Source organism: Salvelinus alpinus, chromosome 1 (genome assembly GCF_045679555.1).
Source record: "Salvelinus alpinus chromosome 1, SLU_Salpinus.1, whole genome shotgun sequence".
Lineage (NCBI taxonomy): Eukaryota > Metazoa > Chordata > Actinopteri > Salmoniformes > Salmonidae > Salvelinus > Salvelinus alpinus.
This window is the reverse complement of record NC_092086.1, coordinates 44,009,391-44,034,118: the sequence shown is the minus strand read 5'-3', so window position 1 is coordinate 44,034,118 and position 24,728 is coordinate 44,009,391. Positions and strand designations below refer to the sequence as shown.

The 24,728-nt window shown below is 42.6% G+C and overlaps 1 protein-coding gene across 5 annotated transcripts in view; it reads left to right on the top strand.

The window, feature by feature from the left end:
- LOC139538026 (histone deacetylase 5-like) overlaps positions 1-24,728 on the top strand; it is a 98,153-nt gene that overhangs the window by 21,056 nt on the left and 52,369 nt on the right. For 2 of the 5 annotated variants that reach the window (XM_071340120.1, XM_071340043.1), the window contains exon 1: positions 4,711-5,443. The exons of 1 other annotated variant lie outside the window; for it this stretch is intronic. In XM_071340120.1, coding sequence (XP_071196221.1) covers positions 5,293-5,443 — 151 coding nt within the window. In that variant the 5' untranslated portion in view covers positions 4,711-5,292. Of the gene's footprint in view, positions 1-4,710; positions 5,444-24,728 lie in introns of those variants that run through there. 2 more of the 5 variants (XM_071339983.1, XM_071340067.1) reach the window with 2 other exon arrangements.

Here is a 24,728-nt window from a genome sequence, read left to right as displayed (position 1 = left end):
TTTTCTACTGTAGGTAGTGTTAGCTAGCGCTAGTCGTCTGTACCTGTGCCAGAACTCCTGTATTTTTATCCTATTGCTTATTTATAAATAGTGAGCCAATATGTTTTCAGCACATTTATTTCCCTGACTGATCAAACCTCGTTTTCTCATTTTCTCTTGTCTCTCTGAGGCAGACTTAGTGAGCAATATGTTTGGAACATCAAATTGCCATATATTGGCATCTAAGTATTTTGATAATATCTTATCAAAAGGTCCCTGACATTTCCCAGCTTTATTGGTTATGTTGGCAAAGAAGCATTTTTGACCAAATTGGGAAATGACAAATTCATCCTCTGTTTCTTGCAGTTATCTGTTAGTGAAATTATAATCTCTGTAACCATTAGTTTTTCCTAATTACCATTATAATCATAGGGGAGTTCCGCTCAGCCATAGAGCACATTTGAAGTTAACCTCAGTTCTCCGACACTGGTGTCAGTTCTGCATTTGCGCGCCCTGACGTCTGTTGGGTCAGGGCCCGGTCCTCAGCGGGGCAGTTATGATGCACCTCTCTCATAGTAAACTCACCCACTGAGGAAGTGTGAATGGGAATGTCTCGTAAAGGATTTCCATGTAACTGACTCATTGGAGGCCTTTCCTGCAATTGCTCGCAGTCGGTCGTCTCGTGTGTTTTACATTTTTTTAAACATTTTTTTAGCTTGTCCTCTTTTTGTTGTTTTTTTTGTTACGGCTTGCATGACTATTTCAGTGTCTCTCTGCTGCTTCACTTTAATTTTGATATTGACATGCAGGAGGTTTCCACTGGTCTTTAGCTTTGGGATTCCTTCCTCGTGTGTGTGATAGAGATCTATCTATCTCTCTCTCTCGCTCTCATATATATAGATGGAGATGGATAGAGATCTGTGAATTCAAGACCAGATGTTGTCCTTTACAGTCTTGAGAATTCTCTAGAACCTTCCCAGATTCTGGTTGAATAAGCTCCAGAACATAACCATTTGTCTTTCGCACTGTTGAGGAGTCGTTGATACAGCCTAGCCCAGGGCTATCCAACTATATTCTTACGGGGGCCAGATGTGTAATAAAATACAAATGAATTGCAGGCGTGCCAGACATTTTCCACATGTGACTATTCTTCGGAAGAACTGTAAAAAAGAAGAAAAGAAACGCGCGCACACACCAATAAAGCACTTCTTAAAATTAAATGTTGCAGAAAGTAATTGGGGAAGAAGTGGAGGGCACTCAACCCACGTCCCACGTAAGTTGAGGTGCAACCAAAATATTTTTCTCATTGAAAAGAGAAAGGTGCAGCTCTCACTTACTATTTTAACTATTAAAAGATAAGGATCCGCCACTTTAAAAATATATTTTTTATATATTTTTAAAATTTTAATCTAAAATGACATACAGGCAGTTAGATTTGGGTAACTCAGGCCCTGAAGCAATGATATGCATATTATTGGTACCGTTTGAAAGGAAACACTTTGAAGTTTGGAAAGAATGTAGGAGAATATTACACAATAGATCTGGTAAAAGCTTATACCAAGAAAAAACAACCGTTCTCTTGTGTTTTTTTTGTACCATCTTTGAAATGCCGTAATGAGTCCGTAATGTATTATTCCAGCCCGCTGCAATTTAGATTTTGGCCAGGTAGATGGCGGCAGTGTATGAGCGAAGCTTTAGACTGATCAAATGAACCATTTGCATTTCTGTTAAATTGTCGAGACTTTCCAAATATGCCTAATTTGTTTAACTTTTCATGTTCAAAACTGTGCACTCTCCTCAAACAATAGTATGGTATTATTTCACTGTAATAGCTACTGTAATTTGGACTGTGCAGTTAGATTAACAATTTAAGCTTTCTGACTATCAGATATGTGTATGTCCTGGGAAATGTTCTTGTTACTTACAACCTCAGGCTAATGCGATTAGTATATGTTAGCTCAACCGTCCCGTGGAAGGGACACCGATCCCGAAGAAGTTTTAAAAGATTGTCATTTTAAAATCTGAACTAAACATCTCAATAAATAACACAAACATATGTCATCAGGTAATGACAAATTCCAGTCTGAAGGAAGTAGTCTTTGGTGTTTCTTTTGTTAGGAGTGTGAGGGGGAAAAACTAACAAGTACTTGTGAGTCTGAGGGAAACAGAAGGCACATATGTGTTCTTGAGTTGTATACTTCAGGAGGAGGGTCATAATATTTTGTAGTTTAAACTGTTCAAATGCTAGAGCCAAATTCATATGAACAAAAAATAGACGCTAGAAACTACACTATAGACAACCACCATAGTACTTGTCATTTTGGCAGGGATTTTTTTTTCAGGTCTTTTTTTATTAATGTTCAAACTTGATCACAGGGCTAAATTAATAAACGGGACGTATCTGGGCCGCCAGTAGAATAGCCCTGGCCTTTTAAGACTGCAGAGGAATGCAGTCTTGAGATGAATCTCCTCAGTTAGAGCCCAGCTTGATCCACAGCCCAAGATTTACAAAACCTCAGTTTGTTTAGCGTGTTTTGCCTCCCTCCAGGTTTCTTGCAGGTGAGGGTTGTATATTTGGATTGGTTGGCTCTTAATTGGGTCAAGCCCAGCTTACGCCAAACAGAGGGCCTCTGTCAAACAAAGTTAACCACAAGTCCTTGACATTAACTGCGCAAGTTCATCCTATGCCCCAAAAAATGTACAGAAGAAAACGTTGAGGCCTCTCCCCACCCCTCCTCCATTTGCCTCAAGCTAATATAACCCAATGTACGTCAGGAAGCCAGAAGGATACATCCACCTATAAATAATGGGGGTGAGTGGAGAGTAATGTCAGGAGAAGGGGTTGGATAAGAGTTTTGGCAATGCACAAGACTGCTGCTCTACTCTTTTCTCAATGCTGAGATATCTAGCTGGACCCCACTCCTTTTGTCAGGTGGGCTTAGAATTCTCACAAACTGCCTTCTAGCTAATTGTAGTCATGGTCGTTTGGAGTGGCAGGTGGTGCATCCAGTCTATTCACATCTTAGAGAGCCACAGTTGGTCGGAGCTGGTTGCCCAGTGGCAGAAGTTCAAAAAAAGCACTTGGCTCTTGTCTATGCCAAGCAGCAACTGTCTTTAACTTTCTCTTAACTTCTAAGTAAGACTGACTTTCGTGTTGAATCTGTTTGCGACGCATTTCAACGAGGCTTGTGGTCGGAGCTACTGGTTAAGGAGAAGGAGGATGCTTCTTAATATGCATGCATCACTATAGTGAAGGAGATTTAACACACACACAGTTTGGCTACACATATTAATAGGGAGCATTTGTTGGCACAGATGGAAAGTCCTATCACATCTGCTGTGGACTGGAGAAACCCCCTCTTTGATGGGTCCCCGGCCAAGTCCCTCATAACCATTTGAGTTTAAAATGGCACTGTGACCATCTGAGAATAATGTGGCTAACATAGCCAGGCATGGCTGACTTGGGATTCCTGGTGCAATGTCATCCATTGTTTCACTCTCCAATCTGAACACAGCAAGCCATCAACAGTTGTTTATTAGCCCTTGGAGTCACAGACAATATTATGTAAGAAGTGTGTGTTATCAATTGCGGGTATTTTATTCTGAATCATTTGGCAATATTGTTTATATGTAGGTTACAATGTTTGCTTTGTTTCTACACATTGATGGTACGATTTGAATATGTTTGAAAAATGGTAAGTTGCAACTTTATTTTCATGCACATTTTGTCCTGCTGGTTAGTACTTAGTTTAGCCTGTAAATGTAAGCCTAATGGCTACTCATCCAGAAGCGGCTAACTCATGAAATAACTTTTTAACATATCTGGTGCAACAAATTGTGCTACACTTGACATCTGTGGAGAGATTGCTAGTCTAAACCACTTGTGTTGGTGGAATGGCGACCCGAGCGAGCTGTTGACGCAGTTAGGCTCGATAATAAATACTTAGATTTACCCCTAATGTGCAGAAACATTTGGTGCTAGCAAAGCTTTTCCGATCATTTGCAGGATGTGAGTGTTTAACCGACTTTGTCTGCCTACATTAGCCATTTTGCTTGTCAGTCCTTGCACTTCAAGGTTCCAATGGTGGCACTGTATCCCCCACCCCCCTCGGCACTGGGAACAGCGCTCGATTGGCTCAGTGCTATTTGAATGAACAAGGTCCCCTCCTTTCCCTCTCCTCCTCTCTCTGCCTTCTCAAACACCCTCAGCTCTCGTCTCTATTTATAGCCCTAGCCCCGCCCCTCCCCTGCTACTCGGCAGCTATTTCCAGCCACCCTGAGCAGCCCAGTCTGTAAACTCAGTAGCGCTCCTCTTCTACCTCTGTGCTCCGCAACACAGCAGGGGGGGGGTTGGGTAGAAGTTACCGGAAAAATAAACAAACAGGAAGAAAAACAAAAGGAGATTTAGGCTAGGGGCCAACCCCTTTTTGGAAAGACGCTGCAGGTTTTAATTCGTCTACCACTGGTTGAGGTGATGGGTGGTTCTGACTGCTTTCTCCTCTGTGGCAGATGCAGAGTACAGCAGCGCTGCCTTTGTGAAGAGAACAAGGAGGAGGACACGCTGCAGTAGGAGGAGAGACTAGGAGGTTAACATTCAATGCCATCAACAAAAGTCTACCTCCCGAGCACCGTCTACACAACCTCCTAGTGATCTATTTTCAGCTTTTTTTTCCTCCCCCCCCCCCCCCCCAGCTTCTCACTCCCCCTCTTCTCTATCTCGCTCCTCCTTCTCACTCTCCTCTCGCCATTCACTGATCTCTCCCGTGGCGCTCTCAGATCTTCGCCGACACAGTGACAGCCAGACTCTTGAGCTGACTGTGTCCACGTCTACTCTGCTTTCCACACAGACGACTGGTGCTTTTTGGACGAGATTCACATGGCCTTTTTTTGCCTGCTATTTATTTTCCCCAGCTTGACAGTTTTTCAAACGTGGTGTTTTGAGAAGGCTACGTAACTCCAAGAGGGCGGTGTGTATTTTAACTTTGCTCCTCTGAGTGGTTCAGTGCTGGTCTACTCGCCTCTGGCGAAACTACTTGTTTTGTTTCTTCTGTAGCCTGTGCTTGGAACAACTCTCACTATTCACCTGGAGACACTACAGTTCTGTTTGAGCCATGGAACTTCAAGGATCTCTCTCCATCAGTTGTTTCATCTCTAGAAGAGGAATTCTGGAGTTTTCTTTAAAGATTTGAGAGGGATTTCGCAGTGTTCACCTTCTCATCTAGTCCAAGGTTTTCTAATTTTCTGCATCTGAAACTTGCCTGGATAGTTTTTTTTGTTTTCCCATATGTATTGGAAGGACGCCCTTGCACTGGCATGCTTTTAAGGCCCACAGTGCCGGGGCTGTGCGCAATGTTGCAGACCATCTATGAGACCGAGTCCTGCTTCTCCTCAGACGCCGTGTCCAGCAGGGAGCAACCTCTGGAGCTGCTGCCCCAGTCCCAAGTGTCTGCCATGCCCAGTGCTGGTGAGTCATACAGGGGGTTGAGGGCAGGGGAAGGGTGGGTGCATGTCTGAGCACCTGAGAGGATGTCATTTTTTTGTAGGACTGTTGTGGTGTTGTGACTAGAGGTGTAGTGTTTTTGTCTGTCACTTGTCTGTTGTTGTTGAAGCTGCTTTTCAGGGAAGGACTTTTTAAAAGGAATGCATAGAAACCGACTACGGCCACTCAAGTTTTGGAGTCAGTCTTCTACAGCTTCTATGTGCTAGTGTGCGCTGAGAGGACGGGATGGATTTACTGCTCACTCGTGCTTAAATCAACAGAGCGGAACGGCTATAGAGCAGCATGTGGGTGGTTCTCTTGCATATGCTCCCCTTGTTTACCCGACACCTGTTCAAATAAGTGGATGTGCGCATTTCCTTTTGGTTTTCTAACCTTCATGAATTGTCCCGCTGGCACTGACCTTGGTACGGTTAATTTGTGAAAAACATGACAGGATAGTGCTGACATTTTGATTTGGTAATGGTGATTTAATCATGTTTTAAAGAATCTGAGACAGGACCTTTTTGGGGACTTTACCTGGTTTGTGTTTTCATATAAAATGGGTCCTAGATGGATGGGTAGATAATAGGCTAGGCAAAGGCTGGTTCTTTAAATAAGGTGTTAACTATTACAACAATGAGCATACATGTTCTATCATGTCAAGGACTATGCTCAAGATAAACTACGCACCCAGATGTGCTCCCCACTTTACAGCTACAAAGTATTTCAGGATTTGACATTTTAGTGGGTCAGCAATTTGGGGGATACATTTACATTTGAGTAATTTAGCTCAGTGTATTCATCTTAAGATGGCTAGGTTGGACAACCACATATCATACAGTACATTTTTCCTCAAAGTAGCTATCAGCAAAGTTGGCGCTAGTAAGGGGGGGAAGCAGTGTGAGTTAGTTTACCAAAGGCACCAAGGTTTTTCTGCTCCCAGACTGTCTTGACACCTTGTACTTTAATTCTGTGAAAAGTTTTAGTAACTTTAGTAGAATTTCCCTTGAACTATGAGGTGCTACTGAAGGGGTTTTCGCTCAGGTTTGTTAACACCAGCCTGTTACAAAAACTAGACCCTGTGAATGGAGATCTTTGTTGCCCACAGACTCAGTAGACAAGGCCTTAACACGTAACATGTTTATAAAAAGCTTCACCACCAAGACCACAGGAAATGGATGGAATGCCAGGTCCTTTGATCGGCTCAACTAGGATCATAAAGTGACGGGGACCTGACCTGCGGCAACAATGGTTACCCTCCACCGGAAGCTTCCTGGCTGCACCCGTTTTAGCAGTGTTACCATTGCTAAGGCCAGACATATAGGTTTTATGATGATCCAACCTCACACGATATCAGTGGTTTGGTCCATCTGATATGGGCTTTGTAAATGTTACTGTTTCTCCAGACATACACTACCGTTCAAACGTTTGGGCCCACTTAGAAATGTCCTTGTTTTTGAAGAAAAGCAACAACGAAAAAGTCCATTAAAATAACATGAAATTGATCAGAAATACAGTGTAGGACATTGTTAATGTTGTAAATTACTGTTGTAGCTGGAAACAGCTGATTTAAAAAAAAAAAAAATTATGGAATATCTACGTAGGCGTACAAAGGCCCATTATCAGCAACCATCACTCCTGTGTTCCAGTGGCACGTTGTTAGCTAATCCAAGTTTATCATTTAAAAGGCTAATTGATAATTAGATAACCCTTTTGCAATTATGTTAGCACAGCTGAAAACTGTTGTTCTGATTTAAAGAAGCATTAAAACTGTCCTTCTTTAGACTAGTTGAGTATCTGGAGCATCAGCATTTGTGGGTTCGATTACAGGCTCAAAATGGCCAGAAACGAAAAACTTTCTTCTGAAACTCGTCAGTTTATTCTTGTTCTGAGAAATGAAGACTATTCCATGCGAGAAATTGCCAAGAAACTGAAGATCTTGTACAACGCTATGTACAACTCCCTTCACAGAACAGCACAAACTGTCTCTAACCAGAATAGAAAGAGGAGTGGGAGGCCCCGGTGCACAACTGAGCAAGAGTACATTAGTGTGTCTAGTTAGAGAAACAGGCGCCAAACAAGTCCTCAACTGGCAGCTTCATTAAATAGTACCTGCAAAATGGAGAAAAAAAAATGTCCTTGTTTTCCAAGTGGCCCCAAACATTTGAACAGTTGTGTATGATAATCCAACCTCATGATATCAGTGACTTTAAGGCTATTGGGCTCCGTAACTGGTTCTGACCATTCTAATCGGCTAGAGGTGAGTCTATGCCCTTGCTCCTTCCATATGCCCTGATGTATTGAGACTAAGCTGCCATTTACTCCATGATGTGAACTGTGGTTATATAAGTAGCAGACGTACAACTGTCTACCCTATACCTTTTAATGGCTTGCCTTTGTTTCTGTGCCTGGTGTATTTGTTTGCGTGTGTAAGCTGCATGCAGTAAGCTGTTTTGACACTGGAGAAAAAAGTGTCTCATCAGGTGGTGTGTGTTGGTTTGACTATCACTGATGGCTCTGTCTGACTTTAAGCGGGTATTATAGTTTACAGGGAAAGGCTTTGTGTGCATGGTGCGACTGACACACAACCAGTGCAGTGGACTCTTCCTGCATATGGCAATATTAGTTTTTTTGTCTCTTTCTCCCAAATCTCGTGATCACAATCTTCTCGCTGCAACTCCCCAACGGGCTAGGGAGATGCAAAGGTCGAGTCTTGTGTCCTCCAAAACATGACCCACCAAGCCGCGCTTCTTAACACCTGCTCGCTTAACCCGGAAGCCAGCTTGCAAGCGCCCGGCCCGCTACAAGGAGTCGCTTGAGCGAGAGGAGTCAAGTTAATACCTCCTGGCCAAACTGTTCCCTAACCCGGACGACGCTGGGCCAGTTGTGCGCCACCCTACGGGACTCCCGGTCACGGCCGTTTGGGAACGAACCCCAGGCTGTATTGACGCCGCAACTCTGCGATGCAGTGCCTAAGACCGCTGCGCCACTTGAAGGCCTGGCAATATTTTGTATTAATCAAACCTTGATTTTGATCATGGAGAAGCAGCACTTACTGCTGCAGATCAGAGGGAATCATTTGGGATTAGATGGATTACAGATTTGCAACTGAATGGGTGACTGAATGAATTTGCAGCAACCAGATACCTGACCCTGTCAAACCTGCCATTCTGTTTCAGACAAATCACATTGACATTCTTCAAAGAAAAAATCAACTATGAGTAAACTCATTAGTAGGGTGGCAATTAAAGCTAGGTGATAGGTGAGCTAAATAAACTAGATTGATTTGTCACTGGCTTAGTCTCCTGAAAATCCTCCTGTAATTATATAACTTAGTTGTAGACATGTTTATGCACACAAACTAGGCTACATGTCCTGTATTTTAAGGATCAGCATCAGAAATGTAATTGTTAGAAGTAAATTTAAGAGATGTTCAGACTTATTCAATGTTTACTGTATTTCAAGCTGATTTCAAGTGATTCAACAATAACTCTTCAAATTGTATTTGTCACGTGCTGAATGCAACAGGTGTTGTGCCCTCTTCACAACTGTCTTGTTGTGTTTGGACCATGATCGTTCATTGGTGATGTGGACACCAAGGAACTTGATACTCTCGACCCACTCCACTACAGCCCCGTTAATGTAGGCCTGTTCGGTCCTCCTTTTACTATAGTCCACGATCAGCTCCTTCGTCTTGCTAGACTTAGTGGCTAGACTTGGGAGCAGCATACACTTGGATATCTGATATAGCTGATATTGGCTTGGAGGTCTATATCATCATTAGGCTATATCATTGTAACACACCATGTGAAATCAATGGCATGCAAACATTAATCTTTTTCTCCCTTCTGGTCATTTCACTTGAACATGATGACATTCATTAATCAGCCTGTGGCTTCATTATGATATCTCCCTCTACCTGCAGCTGGCTGTTACCACCCTCCACTTTGGCTTGTACATCTGTACAGTGGTCAGATGTCTATGCTCACTGGATGAGGTACAACATTGATTTGTTCCAGTTTCTTTGAATGATGCTGCGGTGATGTCAACAATGGATTGATGTGGCTTATATGGGGCCTAGAACAAGGTTGCTAGGACACAACACACTTTCACAGTCATGCCTTTTAACCAATTGGTTTAGTGGCACAAGGTGCTTTGTCACAGTTATGCCTCAGTCACTAGTCACTACCTTGTAATTGTTCACTGCCCTGGTCCTCCTTTGGCCCATGTGTCACGAAGTAATCACATGATGCAAATTGTACACGGTTGTAAAACGTTCTTCTTTGAAAGGCTGTCAATTAATCAGGCTGAGAAGGCAATAGGCTGGTATTGAAACTTGAGTTCAGTTATTGCCAACTGTGTCATGACTGTTGCAGTCCAGCTATACAGATAGTCCTTTTAAACCCCTGCATGTTCTGAGGCTCTGGGCCGGTTGCTACGTAAAAACGGTTTTGGAGTTTGCAGATGTTTTTCTTAGAGCGGGGTATATGCTAGTGCGAGGCTACGCACTGCAGCCAGCTGCTGGGGGCTGCCCACAACCCTCACTGCAACAGGGACCTGTAATTATGAGCAGTCAAGTGCAGACGTATGCGTCGGAACTGTGATCCAACCAGGAATCACTAGGGTCTTTCATGTGGTCCAGATCCTTATTGAGATGGAATGTTTGATAGTCCCATTTACACCGACAACCCCTTTCTGAAACAACCCATGATCCCACCATTAGCCCTCATTCTTCCACACTATGCAGGGAAGGTACTAGGCTTGGCTGGTTCCTTGGATATGATGGTTGGTAGTTTGAATAGGAGCTAATTTAGTAGGCCTAATCTTTTTAGAAATCCTTGATTTTTAGTTTCAATTTGCCATGCTCAAATTAGGTGTGCCTTGTGATAGGCCTAATTAAGGGGTTGTCTTAAAAAAGGCTCTTGTTGTTTAGTCATACTCTGCTTGATTTGTTGTGGTCCTTGTTCTGACGGATCCAAAATGGCTTAGTCCATTCAAACCGCATTATGAATCATATGGGGCCTTGGGTAACAGTTTTATGAATTTTGAATGTTCTGTGTACATTTTCAGTTTCAAGATGGATGCAAGAGTTTTGCAAGGCGATGTGAGGGTTAAAAATGTATGGAGGGACTGACTGCAGAGCAGGCCTGCTGTTTTCTAGCTGCCCTGTACAGGAGTCTGTTATAGTCTACTCCCCACAAGTAGAGGACCTTTGCTACCCACCAACATTGATGTGTGGGGGAACATTCACAGTATTATTTGAGTACTAAGTTTGTTTCCTAGAGGCTGCTAAATTAAGACAAATTTAAATATAGCATTGCCCCCCCGTCACCACCAGGGCTTGTCAACCCGCAGCACTCTCCCCCCTCTTATGTTCCAGTGCTATAATGAACGCCCAGGCATGTCACGCCTGTTTACCAGCCCCGTGCTGTGCTCCCGCCCATGTCTGGGGTGGTGGAGTTGGGTGTGTGTGTTTGTCTGGGAACACACAAAGCAGGTACAATCATCTCTTTCCTTACCTACATTGCTACCTGCCCTGCACTCCATTATCAACGGGACGTGTCACAGGTACTGTCCTGGAGTTGTCTTCACCTCAGCTGGCTGTCATGAAGCTGTCAGAGACCAACAGTCTCTGACAACCTTGGCTCTAGATATGCTATGTTGTTGAGCTGACTAGCTTATAATTAGACATAACGTAATAACGCCTAAAAGGCTTATTGTGTAACTTATTCCACCTATCTTGGTCATATCTGCTGAATCCTTTCTCTTAATCAACTCTATCTAAAATCATTTCTGATTTTTAGATTGTGATGGGCCCGTAACCGATCAGAAATCCTTAAACATCAATAATAGGAATGTACAAACATTTTATCCCATACTAATGCTAAAAATATTGCAATGGGAGTTTACTCTTCTTACCTGATATTGTTAGTCGTAGTAATTAGAGTATAGTCCTATCATGGCAGGCGGGGGTATATTTAGAGGCAGGATATTATTGCAGAAAGCAGTCTTGTGAGTGCGTGCACACACAACCGTTAAAGTTTGGGGTCACTTAGAAATTGCCTTTGTTTTCTATGAAATCATACATGAAATGAGTTGCAAAATTAAAAGGAAATATAGTCAAGAAGTTGACAATTATAAATAATGATTTTTAATTGAAATAATTGTGTCCTTCAAACTTTGCTTTCGTCAAATAATCCTTTAGTTGCAGCAATTAAAGCCTTGCAGACCTTTGGCATTCTAGTTGTCAAATTGTTGAGGTAATCTGAAGAGATTTCACCCCATGCTTCCTGAAGCACCTACCACACAGTGGATTGGCTTGATGGGCACTTCTTACTTACCATACGGTCAAGCGGCTCCCGCAGCCGCTCAATAGGGTTGAGATCCGGTGACTGTGCTGGCCACTCCATTATAGACAGAATACCAGCTGACTGCTTCTTCCCGAAAATAGTTATTGGGTAGTTTGGAGCTGTGCTTTGGGTCATTGTCCTGCTGTAGGAGGAAATTGGCTCCAATTTAAGCACCCTCCACAGGGTACGGCATGGCGTTGCAAAATGGAGTGATAGCCTTCCTTCTTCAAGATCCCTTTTACCCTGGACAAATCTCCCACTTTACCACCACCAAAGCACCCCCAGACCATCACATTGCCTCCACGATGCTTGACAGATGGCGTCAAGCACTCCTCCAGCATCTTTTCATTTTTTCTGCGTCTCACGAATGTTGTTCTTTTTGATCCGAACACCTCAAACTTAGATTCGTCTGTCCATACCACTTCTTTCCAATCTTCCTCTGTCCAGTGTCTGTTCTTTTGCCCATCTTAATCATTTATTTTTATTGACCAGTCTGAGAGATGGCTTCTTTCCCCCCCCCTTTTTTTTTTTTTTTTTACAACTCTGCCTAGAAGACCAGCATCCCGGAGTCGCCTCTTCACTGTTGACGTTGAGACGTGTTTTGCGGGTACTATTTTAATGAAGCTGCCAGTTGAGGACTTGTGAGGCATCGGTTTCTCAAACTAGACAGTAATGTACTTGTCCTCTTGCTCAGTTGTGCACCGGGTTCTCACACTCCTCTTTATTCTGGTTAGAGACAGTTTGCGCTGTCCTGTAAAGGGAGTAGTACACAGCGTTGTACGAGATCTTCAGTTTCTTGGCAATTTCTCGCATGGAATAGCCTTCATTTCTCAGAACAAGAATAAACTGACGAGTTTCAGAAGATAGTTATTTGTTTCTGGCCATTTTGAGCCTGTAATCGAACCCACAAATGCTGATGCTCCAGATACTCAACTAGTCTAAAGAAGGACAGTTTTATTGCTTCTATAATCAGCACCACTGTTTTTTTTAAGCTGTGCTAACATAATTGCAAAAGGGTTTTATAATGATCAATTAGCTTTTTTTAAATGATATACTTGGATAACACAATGTGCCATTGGAACGCTGGAGTGATGGTTGCTGATAAGTGAGACTTTGTACACCTATGTAGATATTCCATTTAAAAATCTGCCGTTTCCAGCATTAATAGTCATTTACAACATTAATGTCTACACTGTATTTCTGATCAATTTGATGTTATTTTAATGGACAAAAAATCTGCTTTTCTTTCAAAAACAAGGACATTTCTAAGTGACCCCAAACTTTTGAATGGGTGTGTGAGGCCAGGTGATATTGTATAGACCTCTATGAAGCCCTAGGTTCCCCAGAGTTGTGTGTCTACATGTGCATAAGCCTAAGATATTTTCCCCTGTGAATTTTGGTTTCCAGACCAAACCTGGATACAACTATTGATGCTCCCCTCCTAGCATTCAAAAGCCCTAGACAGGCCCGATACAATGATGTGCAGTTTTGCCCGGGACGGGGATGCAGGACTACCTCAATAGGAAGTGTCCCATGGGTGTTGTGGGTGGGGATGCGCTGATTCTTTCATCCTGGCTGACACCAGAGACGCCCTGGTTGACCCGCTGTCCCCAGACTCTCGTTACCCACACAGAGTCCTCTGCAGCGGGCCAGGGAACTCCATTTGGGACGATCTGCTCTCCAAATATTGATTCATGCATTTGTGCTGAAACTGTCGCTGAGCGGAGCTCCCTCTGGGAGGGACCAGAGTCCTCTCAGCATGTTTTGCCTCCAGCATGTGATCCCAAGGACTGTCTTTTAATATCTGTTTGAAGGGCAACTGTTATAAAATGTGTATCCAACAGAGAGAGAGAATGTTAGGGTGTGTTGTCTGCATGTGTTATTGTGGTGTTGGACAAATGATCTTAGGCATCTGAGGTTAGTGGTTCACAGCAATTGACTACATTACAAATCACTGTGGTGACTATTCAAACCCAAATAGTATGGCATTGTATCGGTACGTTCCATGAGCAGCCTAGATGCCAAGGAGGGCAGAATGCTTTGCTGTTGAATCCAGCGAGGTGGCACACACTTCAACCTCACCTTGGTTCTTGTCTCCAGTACGCTGGTATCACGTGTTTCTGTGTGTGAACATGTAACTTCATCCTGCAGCAGACTCCACTGTTGTGGCTGAGAAGCAGATAGGCCACAGGGGTTCTATTTTAGCTCAGAGAAAGTCAGACTTCATTAAAGGCTGGCGCTATTTATATCGCTGACAAATAAAGTTGTGTGAATCCTGAAGGGGCCCATGATCACTGCTTTGAGCCCAGGGGGATTTGTGAGGGGGATGGTGCTCTTTTTTGAGCAGATAGGCAGCTGAAGGACTTTCTCTGGATCAGGCCACAATACACACACAATATCAAGAGTCCTTCACTGGCTGTCTTGGTTATGCCCAAGATGATAATTTGTTTCTAAGGTTGAGGTCTATGATTTATGAATAGAATTGTTTCAATACAAATGTTTTCCTTGGAAGCTTCCAGGGCTCCCTTAAGAGAGTGTGACACTAGATTTTGAGCTTCAAAACAAAAAAAACTCACTTATGTTTCAGGGATTTTCTTTGTAAAATGTGCCACTGCTAATACGTAGCTGCAGCTTCTCAGAGGGATCATATTATTACTAAATGATCATGTGCGTCACTATAAAATGCTGGTCTGTTTAAAAAATAAAATAAATAAATTGGGGTATGAGGAGCTCTATTTCAACTGGGACATGTTCAAACCGAGCCAAACCCTCCCCTACCGCTAAAAAGCAGTATGAAATGAAATTCCGCACCACACAGAAGTTTACCCAGAAAACAACATTCCTCTCATGCAAGCGTTTGACGTCAATGCCGGAACATTTATAGAACATGTAAACAGTGGCAGACTCAGGTCAGTGCTTAGCGATGACATTTCATCGTCTCAATGTTTATGCTTTACATAATTTCCCCCCCTCTTTTCAAAAGGAAGGCTATCCCATGTGAGTAACAAATCAACCCTTCAGGGATTGTATCCACCACCTTGTGCACCACAGTGTGTTTGTGTAGGCTGCTTCATTTGAATGGGACAGTGTTTGGAGTGTGCTAGAGTAGGGTGCCTTATGTCCAGGGATCAACATTCTTTATGGTTCAGGTAAAACGGAGCTGCTGTAGGAAAACTCTCAGAATGCTCCCAGAATTTTCCTTTCAAATTCCTTAGTCCGGGTGAAGGCCTGAATTTCAGCTAGCCGTGTCACCATCGCATGACTCTATCCGGGCAGCAGCAATCTGTAATCTGCTCCAGGCCCATTATGTTCTAACATCCATGCATTACTACATGGCGATCAACAGTTGCATACCAAAGGAAGAATCAAAGGAACAGGCAAGCTACTGGGTAAATGTTAGCTTACATGCAAGCCATAGCAATAAGTTATAGACTGTCTCTCCGCCCCAAGTGTCTTTTTTGGGCTTCCTCAGAAGAAACTACTAGTTTCTTGTTTTTCCAGAGCAAGGAGCTACCCCTGCAGAAGGCCTGCCAAGGCTTTGGGGGTTCCTGAGGCACATAAATCACACAGGCTATTTACAACCTCCTCTCCTATTAGCATCAGGATGAGGCTCCGACCGCTATAAGACTGTTCCAAAGGACGTAAATATAGGCTATCACCCTGCCTGTGCTCTTTCTCCCTCGTCTTTCCCACTTTGGACAAAAACGGTGCCCAGATAAAAAAAAACTGTACAGATCAGGCCAGCTTCCGTTTTGAGCCACCTCTTTCTCCCCTCTCTCTCTTCGCCGTGTGTGGCTAACAAGGAAAGGACGCAGAGCAGATTTGACAGGGCAGCCTACCTCATGTTGCTATGTGCTATTTCTGGAAAGCAATATTCATGCTTTTTTTTTCTTTTTTCTCCTGTGTCTTGCTTTACTCCCTCTTTCTCTCTCTTGTCTTTCCAAAGTGTAGTTGGTGTAGCGTTGTTAAAGAAAATAACCATGACGTAAGTTGCACCCTCTTCAAAACAGACTTAAAAAAAGAGAAGGGAAAGAAAGCTTGTAACTCGAATAATAAATGGCTGCACTTCAGACTGTACGTTCCTAGCTGAGTGGAATGATCGATCAGTCGTCATGAGGAGGTGGCACATGCTTGACTATTAACACAGCCGTGCATTTGACTCATGGACAGAAAGGACACAACAGTGATTTAAATATTGTGCTTAGCTATACTTATCCTATTAAAACTCTTAACAAGACCTGTACTTTTTGGAGTGTGTGCAAAGGTTGACCATTTTGTCAAACAAGCAGATTGTACTTTTATTCCAGCACACTGTGGGCCTAGCCATTGTCACCCCCGTTTTAGATTTTATGGTGCGATAAGCTTCGCCCATATTTCAGTGCTGTCTGAGAGCCTAATGAATGCACAGTTTGCAGTCCGCAGGGCGAGCGTGGTGTGATTTTATTAATGGGTCCCTCCCAGGGCCGCCTACCTCGCTAGTGCCACTCTGCTGGCCACCTTGAGTCCTGTCTGATAGAATAAAAACCAGTGTACCGGCATGCAATGAGCTCTATATTCGGTGACATTGGTGGTGATGGTTCTGCACCTCAGTTTCTGGATTAAAGTGAGTCTCTTGAGACAGCCACTGACTAGAATGAGGGTGGCCAAGGAGAGAGTTCCTCAGTCCTCTCTCCCCGACATGCTCTCCGTACACCCATTGTTCTCCCTCAATGTAGCGTACCTTCAGTCGGATCATCTGGAGTTCCTTGGCAGGATGGGGAGATAAATGGACGGGGCTAATCATAGCTGAAGGGGTGAGGTTTAGTATTTTGGCCAGCTGGTCATTGCAGCACTAGCTTAATGAGACCACAAAGGTAAGATCCCCCATAAGCGTATTATTCTGGTCCTGGCTGGTTTGTTAAATCCATTCTGTGATTAGACAGGGAACTAAAAGTTTCTGATGCTTATGTTTAATCACCATAAAATCCCCAGTCCACACACTTTGGAAACCAACAAACCGTTTTAGTATCTGTAGGGATGTAACGATCGGTCCCAATTCAAATGTTTTAAGATACGACTTCATCGGTTTGCGGACCCCAAATCAAACCAAATGTAGCACGCATCGGTCAGAAAATGTTTTCCAACGTTACGAATCGCTGATTCACAAATTACTTTTGCTCATATTACTGTTTCTACCTTTCTAAAATACCTCATATTTTGTGACGACTGATGCGTCCTCTCCTTCAGTGTCGAACTAAGCATGTAACTGTGACAGTCATTGATCTACAAGTCATTTTGCATGTCGATCATTTCAAGGGAATATCAGTAGCCTAGTGGAACTGCGCACTGTGCCTAGCTTCGCACTCTGACCAACTCAAGGTAGGCAGCCTGTTCCTGATCTTGTGCAGCACCTTCAGCATTCATATTCTAAAATGGCTTGTGTGATATTAAGCTTTATTAGTTGAGTGACAGCCTATGTAATTTGCTAGGTTATTGTTATCTATGCACTGTTGTAAATGTGTTTTTACTGGAATAAAAGTAAACTACCGGAGACAACTCATCTGGGTACACCTGCTGAACGGGGCTTACAATAGATATCATTTCGATTTGTTCAGGTTCACCATCAGCAATAGATTTGGTCGTTTCTTTTTTTTATTATCAGTATATATGGTCTTTTTGTTTTTAGATATACAGGATGAACTTGAAATTTCATAACGAGGAATCACTTGCGAGGCGCACTGCATTGCCAAAGCAGGAGGCGAAAAGAAGCTCACTAAACTTCCAAATGGTCAAAACCATTTGATTTTGAGATACGAGGTGAAATCAAAAATTGTGCTATATATTCATTGGGTATGTCATAGCTAAATTGTAGATGATAAATATTGATACATTACTAGCTCAAACACTTAATCTGGAAAAATGACAAGTTAATTAGTGGATGACGGTGATTTCAGAACTAAAGTGGGGGGATAAAAAAACATGCTACATTGCCCCCTCCCCCCCTCGCTAATATGAAAGTGGTAGATGCCTAGTCTCCCTTATGGCTCAGATCAGGTGCCTAGATGTAATTTTTAAAATTTTATTTACCCTTTATTTAACTAGGCAAGACAGTTAAGAACAAATTCTTATTTACAATGACGGCCGCTGCCCTATGGGACTCCCAATCATGGCCGGATGTGATACATCGGATGTGATACATAGAACCAGGGACTGTAGTGGCTCGTCTTGCACTGAGATGCAGTGCCTTAGACCGCTGCGCCACTCGGGAGCCCATACTGTGCCTTCAGAAAGTATTCACACCCCTTGACTTCTTCCACATTTTGTGTTAGAGCCTGAATTAAAAATTGTATAAAATTGAGAATTTTTTCACTGGCCTACACACAATACCCCATAATGTCAAAGTGGAATTATGTTTTGTAAAAATGTAATTAAATGAATAGCTGAAATGTCTTGTGTCAATAAGTATTAAACCCCTTTGTTATGGCAAGCCTAAATAAGTTCAGGAGTAAACATTTGTCACATAAATTGCATGGACTCAATCTGTGTTTAACATGATTTTTCAATTAATACCTCATCTATGTACCCCACACATACAATTGTCTGTAAGGTCCCTCAGTCGAGCAGTGAATTTCAAACACAGATTAATCCGCAAAAACCAGGGAGGTTTTCCAATGCCTCGCAAAGGACACGTAATGGTAGATGGGTAAAAATAAACATACATTGAATATCCCTTTGAGCATGGTGACATTATTAATTACACTTTGGATGGTGTATCAATACACCAGTCACTACAGAGATACAAGCGTTCTTCCTAACTCAGTTGCCGGCGAGGAAGGAAACCGCTCAGGGATTTCACCATGAGGTCAATGGTGACTTTTTAAAACAGTTCTATAGTTTTTAATGGCTGTAATAGGAGAAAACGGAGAATGGATCAAATTGTAGTTACGCCACAATACTAACGTATAGTTGACAGAGAGAAAAGGAAGCATGTACAGAATAAAAATATTCTAAAACATGCATCCTGTTTGCAACAAGGCACTAAAGTAACACTGTACAAAATGTGGCAAAGCAATTCACTTTTTATCCGGAAAACAAAGTGTTATGCTTGGGGCAAAATCCAATACAACACATTACTGAGTAACACTCACCATATTTCCAAGCATAGTGGTGGCTGCATCATGTTATGGGTATGCTTGTAATCGTTAAGGGCTGGGGAGTTTTTCAGGATAAAAAAGGAATGGAGCTAAGCACAAGCAGAATCCTAGAGGGAAACCTGATTGTCTGCTTTCCACCAGACACTGGGAGATGAATTCACCTTTCAGCAGGACAATAACCTGAAACCAGGACTAATCTAAACTGGTGTTGCTTACCAAGAAGACGGTGAGTGGCCAGGTTACAGTTTTGACTTAAATCTGCTTGAAAATCTATGGCAAGACTTGAAATGGTTGTCTAGCAATGATCAACAACTAATTTGACAGAGCTTGAAGAATTTAGAAAAGAATAGTAATGGACAGACTTACCCAGAAAGACTCGTAGCTGTAATCACTGCTAAAGGGGATTCTAACATGTATTGACTCAGTGTGAATAGTTATTTAAATTTGCAAACATTTCTGAAAACACGTTTTCACTTAGTCGTAATGGGATATTGTGTGTAGATGGATTAAATTATTTTTCTCATCCATTTTTAATTCAGGCTGTAACACAACAAAATGTGGAATATGTCAAGGGTAGAGGTCGACCGATTTAATCGGCATGGCTGATTTAAGGCTGATTTCCAAGTTTTCATAGCAATCAGTAATTGTTATTTTTGGAAGCTGATTATATTGCAGTCCACGAGGAGACTGCGTGGCAGGCTGACCACCTGTTACGTGAGTGCAGGCAGCAAGGAGCCATGGTAAGTTGCTAGCTAGCATTAAACTTATCTTGTGAAAAAAAAAAAAACTTCACAATCACTGGTTAACTACACGTGGTTGACGATATTAGTAGTTTAACTAGCTTGTCCTGCGTTGCATATAATCAATGCGGTGACTGAAATTGTCACTTCTCTTGCGTTCAGTGTAAGCAGAGTCAGGGTATATGCAGCAGTTTGGGTCGCCTGGCTCGTTGCGAACTGTGTGAAGACCATTTCTTCCTAACAGAGACCGTAATTAATTTTCCAGAATTTTCCATAATTATGACATAACATTGTGCAATGTAACAGCAATATTTAGACTTAGGGTTGCCACCCATTTGATAAAATACGTAACGGTTCCGTATTTTACTGAAAGAATAAAAGTTTTTTTTCGAAATGATAGTTTCGGATTTGACCATATTAATGAGCTAAGGCTCATATTTCTGTATGTTTATATTATAATTAAGTCTATGATTTGATAGAGCAGTCTGACTGAGCGGTGGTAGGCAGCAGCAGGCTCGTAAGCATTCATTCGAACGACGCTTTCCTCCGTTTGACTTCAAGCCTATCAACTCCCGAGATTAGGCTGGCAATGCTATAGTGCCTCTGAGAACATACAATAGTCAAAGGTCTATGAAATACAAATGGTATAGAGAGAAATAGTCCTATATATGTTACCTCATATAAATATATTGGAATTCTAATTGATGACGGCCTCTCTTTTAAATTGCATATTCAACAACTTACAAAAATATTTAAACTGAAATTGGGATTTTATTTTAGGAATAAGGCCTGTTTTTTCGTTTGAAGCCAGAAGGAGGCTAGTATCAGCTACATTTATGCCTTTACTAGACTATGGGGATATTTTATATATGAATGCTTCCGCTCAGTGTTTGAGATCAATTGACACTCTTTACCATGGAGCATTGATATTTATTTTAAACTGCAAAACCCTTACGCACCACTGCACTTTGTATACCAGGGTTGGCTGGCCTTCTCTAGTCACTCGTAGGCTCAGTCACTGGTATACTTTTATTTACAAAGCCATTTTGGGTTTACTACCTTTTTATTTGTGCGTTTTTATTGTTCAGAAATGTGGTGGGTACTCTCTTCGTTCGCTGGACTTTATCCTGCTAACTGTTCCAAATGTCCGAACTGAATTTGGTAAAAGGGCTTTTATGTACTCTGCGCCATCGTCTTGGAACACCTTACAAAATAATTTTAAACTAGAAGAACTTGTCCCGATTTGGTGTTTTTAAATCACTGATGAAGGATTTTGAGGCTGATTCCCTGACCTGTCAATGTTTTTAATTAGCTGTTTTTGATTTTGTTATACTCTTGTAAATTCAATGGTTTTTACTAGATTACTTGTAGTTTTTCATGTTGTCTGTCTGTAATTTTTGTAATGACTTGGTGCTGCCTATCTTGGCCAGGACGCTCTTGAAAAATAGATTTTAAATCTCAATGAGCCCTTCCTGGTTAAATACAAATAAAACCTAAAACTTCTTACCTGGGAATATTGAAGACTCATGTTAAAAGGAATCACCAGCTTTCATATGTTCTCATGTTCTGAGCAAGGAACTTTTTTTACATGACACATATTGCACTTTTACTTTCTTCTCCAACTGTTTTTGCATTATTTAAACCAAATTGAACACGTTTCATTATTTATTTGAGGCCTAATTGATTTTATTGATGTATTATATTAAGTTAAAATAAGTGTTAATTCAGTATTGTTGTAATTGTCATTATTACAACAACAAAAAATTGGCCGTTTATTATTATTTAAAAAAAAAATATTATTATTATTTATTTATATATACAGTGGGGAGAACAAGTATTTGATACACTGCCGATTTTGCAGGTTTTCCTACTTACAAAGCATGTAGAGGTCTGTAATTTTTATCATAGGTACACTTCAACTATGAGAGACGGAATCTAAAACAAAAATCCAGAAAATCACATTGTATGATTTTTAAGTAATTAATTTGCATTTTATTGCATGACATAAGTATTTGATACATCAGAAAAGCAGAACTTAATATTTTGTACAGAAACCTTTGTTTGCAATTACAGAGATCATACGTTTCCTGTAGTTCTTGACTAGGTTTGCACACACTGCAGCAGGGATTTTGGCCCACTCCTCCCTACAGATCTTCTCCAGATCCTTCAGGTTTCGGGGCTGTCGCTGGGCAATACGGACTTTCAGCTCCCTCCAAAGATTTTCTATTGGGTTCAGGTCTGGAGACTGGCTAGGCCACTCCAGGACCTTGAGATGCTTCTTACGGAGCCACTCCTTAGTTGCCATGGCTGTGTGCTTCGTGTCGTTGTCATGCTGGAAGACCCAGCCACGACCCATCTTCAATGCTCTTACTGAGGGAAGGAGGTTGTTTTTTTATTTTTTTTAATTAAATTTTTCTCCCCTTTTCTCCCCAATTTTCGTGGTATCCAATCGCTAGTAATTACTATCTTGTCTCATCGCTACAACTCCCGTACGGGCTCGGGAGAGACGAAGGTCGAAAGTCATGCGTCCTCCGAAGCACAACCCAACCTAGCCGCACTGCTTCTTAACACAGCGCGCCTCCAACCCGGAAGCCAGCCGCACCAATGTGTCGGAGGAAACACCGTGCACCCGCCCCCTCGGTTAGCGCGCACTGCGCCCGGCCCGCCACAGGAGTCGCTGGAGCGCGATGAGACAAGGATATCCCTACCGGCCAAACCCTCCCTAACCCGGACGACGCTAAGCCAATTGTGCGTCGCCCCACGGACCTCCCGGTCGCGGCCGGCTGCGACAGAGCCTGGGCGCGAACCCAGACTCTGGTGGCGCAGCATAGCACTGCGATGCAGTGCTCTAGACCACTGCGCCACCCGGGAGGCCCGGGAAGGAGGTTGTTGGCCAAGATCTCGCGATACATGGCCCCATCCATCCTCCCCTCAATACGGTGCAGTCGTCCTGTCCCCTTTGCAGAAAAGCATCCCCAAAGAATGATGTTTCCACCTCCATGCTTCACGGTTGGGATGGTGTTCTTGGGGTTGTACTCATACTTCTTCTTCCTCCAAACACGGCGAGTGGAGTTAGACCAAAAAGCTCTATTTTTGTCTCATCAGACCACATGACCTTCTCCCATTCCTCCTCTGGATCATCCAGATGGTCATTGGCAAACTTCAGACGGGCCTGGACATGCACTGGCTTAAGCAGGGGGACCTTGCGTGCGCTGCAGGATTTTAATCCATGACGGCGTAGTGTGTTACTAATGGTTTTCTTTGAGACTGTGGTCCCAGCTCTCTTCAGGTCATTGACCAGGTCCTGCCGTGTAGTTCTGGGCTGATCCCTCACCTTCCTCATGATCATTGATGCCCCACGAGGTGAAATCTTGCATGGAGCCCCAGACCGAGGGTGATTGACCGTCATCTTGAACTTCTTCCATCTTCTAATAATTGCGCCAACAGTTGTTTCCTTCTCACCAAGCTGCTTGCCTATTGTCCTGTAGGTGATCAAATACTTATGTCATGCAATAAAATGCAAATTAATTATTTAAAAATCATACAATGTGATTTTCTGGATTTTTGTTTTAGATTCCGTCTCTCATAGTTGAAGTGTACCTATGATAAAAATGACAGACCTCTACATGCTTTGTAAGTAGGAAAACCTGCAAAATCGGCAGTGTATCAAATACTTGTTCTCCCCACTGTATATATTTTTATTTTTTATCGGTATCGTCCTCCAGTAATCGGTATCGGCGTTGAAAAATCATAATCGGTCGACCTCTATCGTGAGTATAACCAATCAACCTAGCGTTACTGGTGCAGACTTGGGGACTGACGAACTCCAAGCGCCTATTCCACATACTAGCTAGGTTCCTTCGGCAGGGCATGCAAACCATAGATCTTTGGCTGTGGATGCATGTTCTAGCCGTATATAGGACACGTGATCCTTTGAACGTGTTGGGGGTGATGAAACAATGGAGCGGCATTCAATGAAGGGAAGAGAAGTGGGCGGCGGGTGTTTTGTACTTGGAGCTTGGCAAAAGTGGGCATGATCTGTTGAGAATTGTAATTCAAACCCAACCTTCATTTACTCGTTGTGACGCACTCAGGTTTCAAACAAGACTGATTTTATGACCAAGTTATCCTATTTACACTTTGTAGTCAATTTTGACACTGGAATAAATGTTTCTGACTTTTCAAAGGGATTAGTTGATTTTTAGGGGCAGTCCCTCTCTAATGTGTTTTCCACATATACAGATATAGCTAGATCAAAGCCTGTACTCTGCAAGGGAACGCCATATTCCCTTTGTAGCTGCCTCTGCAGCATCCGCATCCAAGACGAAGATAGCAGGGATGAGCTGGAAGCTACAGAGCGAGCAGCAATCAAAAATTTGGAAAAACCCCAAATAGAAGCGTGCGCTTTTAAAAGCGCACTGTGCTACCCCTTCTCCCCCCCCCCCCCCCCCAGTGCATTATTAATCCAGGGTTATTTATAACTGACATTTTTCGCAGGCAGACTTTGTTCTGTCGCTGCTTGTGTCTAATCTCTGCTGGGAGCGAGAGAGAAAGTGAAGAGGGAGAGATGAGGGTCGGGGTGCTCTGAAAATGGAGGAGAAGAAGGAAAGGGTTGCAGGTGTAGGGAGAGTGCCGTTGGCTCTAGCTATAGATAGATAGATAGAAGCCCAGAAGCAGATGTAGGCTATACAAAGCCATTTTGATGGATGAGAGAGAAAACAAAGGTGTTCCTCAGAAGGAAAATATACAGTATCAATTGAAAATGTACGTACTTATTGCATGACAAGCCACAACTTGAAACTAATTGAAGCCTTTTACAAGAAGACCAAAAGACACTTTTTACTTACTGACATGTTTATTGGGGCTCCTGAGTGGCGCAGTGGTCTAAGCCACTACAGACCCTGGTTCCAGGTTGTATCACAATCTGCTTGTGATTGGGAGTCCCATAGGGCGGTGCACAATTGGCACAGCGTTGGTAGGGTTTGGCCGGGGTAGGTCATCATTGTAAATAAGAATTTGTTCTTAACTGACTTGCCTAGTTAAATAA